The 7,124-nt window shown below is 57.8% G+C and overlaps 4 protein-coding genes across 4 annotated transcripts; 1 reads left to right on the plus strand and 3 right to left on the minus strand.

Moving 5' to 3' along the window:
- Positions 1-93: 93 nt before the first annotated feature.
- Positions 94-268, minus strand: SPRG_15829 (hypothetical protein; the record flags this gene model as incomplete). The annotated part of the gene is made up of 1 exon (XM_012355008.1): positions 94-268. A coding segment is annotated over one exon (175 nt), but the record flags the coding sequence as incomplete, so codon positions are not given.
- Positions 269-1,364: 1,096 nt separating this feature from the next.
- Positions 1,365-2,235, minus strand: SPRG_15830 (hypothetical protein; the record flags this gene model as incomplete). Its single annotated transcript, XM_012355009.1, has 1 exon — positions 1,365-2,235. The coding sequence occupies one exon, from the start codon at positions 2,233-2,235 to the stop codon at positions 1,390-1,392; it is 846 nt and encodes a 281-aa protein (XP_012210399.1). The 3' UTR covers positions 1,365-1,389.
- Positions 2,236-4,126: 1,891 nt separating this feature from the next.
- SPRG_15831 (hypothetical protein) lies at positions 4,127-4,684 on the plus strand. Its single transcript, XM_012355010.1, has one exon. The coding sequence runs from the start codon at positions 4,155-4,157 to the stop codon at positions 4,641-4,643; it is 489 nt and encodes a 162-aa protein (XP_012210400.1). The 5' UTR covers positions 4,127-4,154; the 3' UTR covers positions 4,644-4,684.
- On the minus strand, positions 4,679-6,605 carry SPRG_15832 (hypothetical protein; the record flags this gene model as incomplete). Its single annotated transcript, XM_012355011.1, has 4 exons — positions 4,679-5,396; positions 5,439-5,608; positions 5,656-5,743; positions 5,788-6,605. 4 exons carry the CDS (start codon positions 6,603-6,605, stop codon positions 4,679-4,681), a joined length of 1,794 nt encoding a protein of 597 aa, XP_012210401.1.
- Positions 6,606-7,124: the final 519 nt, after the last annotated feature.

The following is a 7,124-nucleotide window of genomic DNA, read 5'->3' on the forward strand; positions in this document are numbered from 1 at the left end:
TGGAGCGACTCCCGTCGCTGCCGTCCACATGGCGCTTGAGAATCGCTCGCTGGAAGATGGACTCGAAGCGAGGTTTGGCGTCGCCCTTGACACGGCTCTGCTTGTCCAGGTCCGCGACCATGCCAAACTCGAACGACGTCGGCAGGTGCTTGTAGTCGATCAATGGCGGCGACGGCGTGTAGCTAGGCCGGCGAAAGTGCGACGACGAGACTGCAATCGCCGATGGCACGGTCGTGGCCACCGAGAGGAAGAGCGCAAGGCCGAGCATGGCGAGGAGCGCGTAGCGCACAGTCGTGCGGTCGTACCAGTGCATAGAGGCAGAGACAGGCGTCGTCTTCCAAGCGGCTTCGGCGTCGTAGCTGGGCTTCCGTTTCTGCGATGACCCGAACCCAAGGATCGGCAGCATGTAGCGACGTCGGCTTAATGCCACTTGGCATGGGTAAAATTAGCCCCATTTATTTCAACCAATGGCATCGGCCCACGGCGCTCAATGGCGGGTAATTGCACCATTTTGGCCAATCATAGTGCATGCCCGCTGCACCATTTCGACGTAGAATAGTGTTATTTATAGTCGACGGCACAGGCCTTCACGCGGTAAAGCTCCAGCGACAGCTTACGTGCATTGCTCCTAGGAGTACAGTCTCTCTCGTTAAGCTGCAAGCATATACTTTCAATGCATCGCTTGCGGCTTGGCCTATAGCAAACCGACAGGACTCTTTCTGTCAGGTAGTTTGTCGGTAAATGGTGTACGTTAGTCACCCTTGTTCGTATCCGGATCTTAGTGGATCTATGGGACACATTGTGATTGGTCAAAAAGAAATACGAGTGAGCCAATCACGTCGTCGAAGGTTTGACGCAGAGGATCGCAACACGCTCGCCTGGGAATGGCGCCAACGCGGACACGCGAGAAGAATAGCGCAAGAAAGAATAAGAGTGATCGGCCTTATAGCAGCCTATTTGATTCACAAAGACATCAATGACTTGAGGGTGAGCATGGCGTCACGTAGAACCTGCGATCCAGAGGCCATCAAAGTCGCTTCTTGCCTCCTTGGATCGCTCGAGGCTTGAGGACACGTGTCATTACCGGCATGTAATTTTGTAGACGCGCCGGCGTCGCGGTTCGGCGAAAGCAGCTGCCCTTGATTTCGCGTCGATGCGGCGTCTTTGAGCACTGGCCTTCGAGTGAGCCTGATCCAGTGATGACGATGGCGCTCGGAGGCCGCTGACTGGTCAAGGCCGAGTCCACTACCTCGTGACACGCGCGAGCCTGTCGTGCTAACACGATCTGCCATAGCCACGCATCTGTGCGACAGTCAAATGTGCGTAAACGTCAAACGATGTTCACGCAAGGCGATCGTACATCAACAACTCACGCATTACCGTACCAACTTAACTTACATGCAGCAAATGTGTTATCGAGAGCACGCCGGGGGCCTTGGCGCGCGCCGTTTCCCGCGCATGCGCAACGAGCGACGCCATGACGGCCGCGCGGTTGTCGCCGCAGGACGACCCCGCAATCACGTAGCGTCCGTCTTCGAGCTGGTCAAAGTAGAAGATGCGCTCCATGATCGTGTCCATCGCGTAGCCGCCGCCCGCGAGCACGTCGATCGTGGCCTCGTCCTCGTGTCCGAGGATGTAGCCGAAGCACGCCTCAAGCAATGGCCGTGTGATTTCGACGTGCAGCGAGACCTCGAAGCGCACGATGTTGGCGCGGACGGGCGCCATGGCCAGAAGCGGGTTGGGCTGCGCAAAGAACTGGCCGACGCGATACCACATGCTGATAAAGTTATCCAGCGTCCGGCCGTGGGCCATGAAGTCAGGCGAGAAGGTCGATCGGAAGAAGGCCTCCTGCGTCGGGCCAAAGCCGCCTTGCGACATCATGTTCTTGTACTGCATCGTGAGCGCCATCGGCGCCGAGTGCTCGGCGTAGAACGACAGCGGCCGATGCACCTCGAGCGCCCGCTTCTGCGCGGCGAGTGCGTCGATCTGCGCATGGAGCGTCGCGATCGCGTCCTCGAGGTTGGACACGTTGCGCTTCCGCCGCTCGCGGTAGCAGCGCATGTTCATCTTGCACTGCACGCGCCGGCGGATCTTCTTCTCCTGCGCGGAGAGCGCGGTGGTCGGGGACGGGTGCGTCATTGACGGCAGATTCGGAAATGACCTCTGCGTTATCACGATCGGCGCCGTGTTTCCGAGCTTCTGGAGGAGCCAGCTCGGTCCGAGGCCGCCAAACATCTCGCGTTTTGTATGGATGACGAGCGTTTCATTACGATCGCTCTGATTCCCACAAAGCGTACAATTACCAGACAATCACGTACGACGATTGGTTGGTTCAAGTGCTCAAGTACTTCATATGCGAATTGCTATGCTTTCGGAAGACGCTTGACGCCCATAATCCAAACCCAGCTGGCAAGGGGTTAGCAATTGATGAGTTATTGCGGGTGGGTAACATTATCAGCGCACGACCACCACACAGCGGGTCGACGCTACTGCGGCCATGACGTCGTCGCTTGCACAAGGCGCGCGCTAAGCTGGTGCTAGTTCTGCAAACAGCTTAGAGCATCGCATTTTCGACGTTTTAGGACTTGAACTGTTGTGTAAACGGTACGCAGCGACCAAAGGCGCCGCCGCCGTTCATTTGGAAGAGCAATCAACCGCCATCTGGTACCACATGTGTGATCACGCGTTGGTTATCATGCCGCGTGTTCGGCAAGTTTCCTTCAATGGGTTTTTGGGACATTGTGGGATTTACACCATTAGAATGGGTTTTACTGACTGTAAAAAAGATGGGACTTTGCAACGGCGCATATATCTGATATAGCCCAAAGCAGGTGCTTGTTTGTCCCAATATGGTGTGCAGGATTCGTGATTGCTCATGGGTAAAGACCGAACCCAGACCGTTAGTTTTGTGGAGAATATATGCCTGGAAGTTCCTTCCTTTCTCGTGCGATAAGTCGACAAGCACCGCGCCCCGTCCTGGCCTACGAGCGCCCATTACACAAGCGAGCGACGGCTCAAGGTTGTGTCGAGAGCACGCTTCTGCATCGATGACTTCCTCGTCTTCATTGATTGACCCATGCCTAGTATCAAAGGCATCAGTTCGCAGAGGTCTTCGCAGCTCTGACCTACTACCGCGCGACCTGCCCAAGAGCGGGAATTGTTGAGTCCTCAACAACAGCGTATCGCATCGTCTGGAACAATCAAGCGTGTTCATGATTGATCGATATCGCTCACAAGGACCTCGGTGGCGCCGGTGGGGGCGACGCGGTTGACCGATGCAAGTCGCATGCGGTCTGAGATGCCCGCTCTGAACAGTGCCATCTCACGAGAATCGACGTCTCGGAGCTCGTGCGCAAGACTTTTGCTCGCGACGGCGCCAAGTGCTACGATGTGTACCACGTTGTACTCGGACATTGACCGGTGCGACGGCAACGTCTTTGCGACGCGGAGCACGAACCGCTGCTGCTGTAGTCGCGTCAACCAAAGCCCCCTGGTCGACGACATTCTCGATGCGGCTGGAAACACGCTGTCGCACTTGCACCTCGTTAACAGTGACGACGGCGAGTCGAGTTGCATGTTTGAGCTCGAGTTCCCGCCCGATTCGAACACCAAAGATCGCGTTATACTCTCTCAGCATAGTTTTCGATCCAAGCCGCGTTCTTTAAACGATGGCTTATCGCTTGAATCACTACACCCGACGCCACGCCATCTTGCCTCCTGCTTTTTGTTTCAACTTGACACGTTTTCGGTGATCGATGGTCACTTGCATTCTCGTACGTACTAAGCCTATGCGATGCAGCGACTGCGGCTTGGATGTTTCTGGCCCTAAATGCACCGCATCGATCGACCGCTTGAGACGCCGGAAAGGGCGGAGCTGAGCATAACTTTTAGCTCACAACTCGCCAACGCCCGTTCGTTAGGGGCCAACCAGCAGCTGAAGCCTGAATAGCACACCGCCACGGACCCAAGAAGCTCAGGTCCCTTCACGGACAAGTCGCACTACCAGTGGCCATGGAGAGACTGCTGCGAGCAGCCTTGTGCGTTGTTTAACCTGTTTAACGTTTAACGTTGCCGTGGGCCAAAGTCCAAAAGCCTATTTTCAAAATAGGATGTGGTCCTAATTTCATTTTCATTTTTGCTTCGTGTCGACCGATATGGGCCTCCGACTCGTGGAAGAGCTCGACGCGCCGAGCCTCCTCCTGCTCACGCTCCTCTGCGTCCTCGTCGAGGCAAGCATGCACTACTACTCGCACCGCGGTGAGCGCCCCGGCGCCGACGAGCTTCGCCTCCAGAAGGAGCATGCGCTCCTCTCGCTCCAAGCCAAGAAGCTCAACTCGGTCGACATGTTTGTCGAGCACTCCAAGATCACGCGGCAAATGAACACGATCAAGAAGCAGGAGCAGACGTTGGCGATGGAGCGCATGGCGCGGTTCACGGTCTCGCCGCTCGTCAAGTACGTGCAGCCGGCGTGCCTCGTGTTCATCGTCGCCTTGTACTGGAACGCACCCCTGGTCCTCTTCCCGTCCGGGTACCTCATGCCCCTCGAGCGCCTCCTCGCGATGCCCTTCTTCCCCGCTGGCGTCGTCTCGGCCGGTGGCTGGTGGTGCCTCTGCCGCCGCGTGCTCGGCAAGGTGCTCAACTAAAGTAGCATAACACAGCATCATATCCATGCATGCGATTAGCCCATGTTATCGCCGCCGTAGCCGGCGCTCTGGCCGCCAAGGTAGTCGCGCCGGCCCGCGTTGATCTTGCGGGCGTTGGCGTCGAGCTTCGGGCAGTCGGTGATGCGATGGCCGAGGCCGCCGCAGAAGGCACAGCCCTTCGAGCCCGTCGCGTTGGCCTGCGACGTCTCCATCGGGTCTTCAAGCGCGCGGAGCACGGGTGGCACGCGCTGCTTGGCCTCGACGAGGAGGTGCTTGAGGTCGAGGAGCGCGCTCTCGGGCACGTTCTTGTTGATAAAGGTCGTCGCGACGCCCGTCTTGCCGCAGCGGCCCGTGCGCCCGATGCGATGGACGTAGTTTTCAATCTCGGTCGGCATGTCAAAGTTGATGACGTGCTGGATGTCGGGGAAGTCGAGGCCTTTCGCGGCAATGTCCGTGGCCACGAGCACGTCTTTGGCGCCGACTTTAAACGCGTCGATCGCTGCATTGCGCTCGACCTGGTCCTTCCCGCCGTGGATCGAGACGGCCGCGACGCCCTTGAGCAAGAGGTACTCGTGGATGTCGTCGACGTCGCCCTTCCGCTCGCAAAAGATGAGCACGGGCGGCGCCGTCTTCTGGAGACACTCGAGGAGGTACACGATCTTGGCCTCTTGCTTGACGTACTCGACTTCCTGGAGGACATCCAAGTTGGCGGCGCCGGCGCGACCGACGTTGACAAGGATCGGGCGCACGAGCCTATCCAAGGTTCAGATTCAGATTCGGATTCGGATTGCGTACACTTGTTTGGCGAAGTCCTGGAACTTCTGCGGCATGGTCGCCGAGAAGAGCAACGTCTGGCGCTGGGACTTGAAGTGGTTGAAGATCGCCGCGACCTCTTCGTCAAAGCCGAGGTCGAGCATCCGGTCGCCTTCGTCCAAGCAAATGTACTCGCACAGATCCAGATTCATCTTTTCGAGTTGAGAAAGTCCTTGAGGCGACCGGGCGTGGCCACGACGATGTGGACGCCCGCCTTGAAGATCAGGTCGAGCTGCTCGCGCTTGTCTTGGCCGCCGATGCAGAGGATGCTGCGCAGCTCTGGAAACCTACATGATGCTCATATCCACCTTCCGACGAGGAGTGAGCGTACCCGCCCTTGAAGAGCGCCGAGGTGAAGTGCTGGACGATCTCAAACGTCTGCCGCATGAGCTCGCGCGACGGCCCGAGGATGACGCCGAACGGCCCTTCGCGGGCCACAATGGGCATCTTGACTTCTTGCTCGAGCGCTCGCAGCACGAGCGGTAGCGTGAACGTCATGGTCTTGCCGCTGCCCGTGAACGCAATGCCAATGATGTCACGACCTGAGAGAATGCACGGGATCGCCTGCACCTGGATCGGCGTCGGCCGCACAATGTTCTTGGCCTTGAGCGCCGCCAGTATCGCGGGCGGGAAGCGCATGTCGGCAAACGACTTGATCGGCGGCGGGATGTCGTCGCCGTCGACGAGGATGTGCCACTTCTTCCGGACGTTCTCGCAGTCGTCCTCGGTCATGCGCGCAATGTGGCGAGGCGGCGTCCATGTCGTCGTCATCGACTCGGTGTACCGAATGCCCTCGGCGCGCTCGGCCGCCGAGACAAGCGCCGCCTTCTGCACCTGCGACGCTTCGTGCAAGAGCTGGACCTCGGACGTCGTCTGCACACGAATGTCTTCGTCGACGCCAGCTTCCTCGCGCCGCTTCTTCATCTCGAACGACTGGTCAATCAAGCTCATGGTCGAGCGCGCGGGCGCGGCCTCGAGCACCTCGTCCCGCTGGAGGCCCGGCGCCTCGTCGTTCGCCTCGGGCGCTTCGTCGCTCTCTTCGCCATCCACTTGGCGGAGCTTCTCATGGACGATCTTTCGCCGCTGCAGTCGTCGCGCTTCTTCTTCCTGGCGACGCTTCTTCAGCGGAACGTACAGCCCATCCTCCATCGTCCCAGCTTCCACGAGATATGCAATCAACTAAACACTACCCACCTCAGTTGCCAATCGACTAGAGCAATCTCTAGTACAACGTACATGGATTCGTACACGTACATTTTGCAATATGTATATTTGTATGGCCTGCGCACACCAGTACATCATGTATCTTCAATCGCAAGTCGACTAGTTAGTCGTTCCACAGTACATAGAGTATTCCCAGCTTCCCTGGGTCCTTCCGTGCTCCCTGACGCTTGCGCCGTTGATCAAGAGTTGTCACCTCTCCATTCGCTGATCTTAGAGGGGAATATGGTCCGAGTAACGTCAGTTGATGGTGTAGTTGAAGCGAAGGAATTTTTAGTTAGTCGAAGCACCAACTGGCAACCGACTCGTCAAGCAGATATCCTTGGCCAAAAGGCGAGCAAGGAGCAAGGGGAAGCGCGGTGCATTTGCCTCCATCATCGCTGCGCACATCGCCTGCTACTGAGACGGTCGGACTGCTTGGCCGCGAGGTTGACGCTGTGCACGTTG

The sequence above is a fragment of the Saprolegnia parasitica genome (genome assembly GCF_000151545.1).
Source record: "Saprolegnia parasitica CBS 223.65 unplaced genomic scaffold supercont2.198, whole genome shotgun sequence".
NCBI classification, from domain to species: domain Eukaryota; phylum Oomycota; class Saprolegniomycetes; order Saprolegniales; family Saprolegniaceae; genus Saprolegnia; species Saprolegnia parasitica.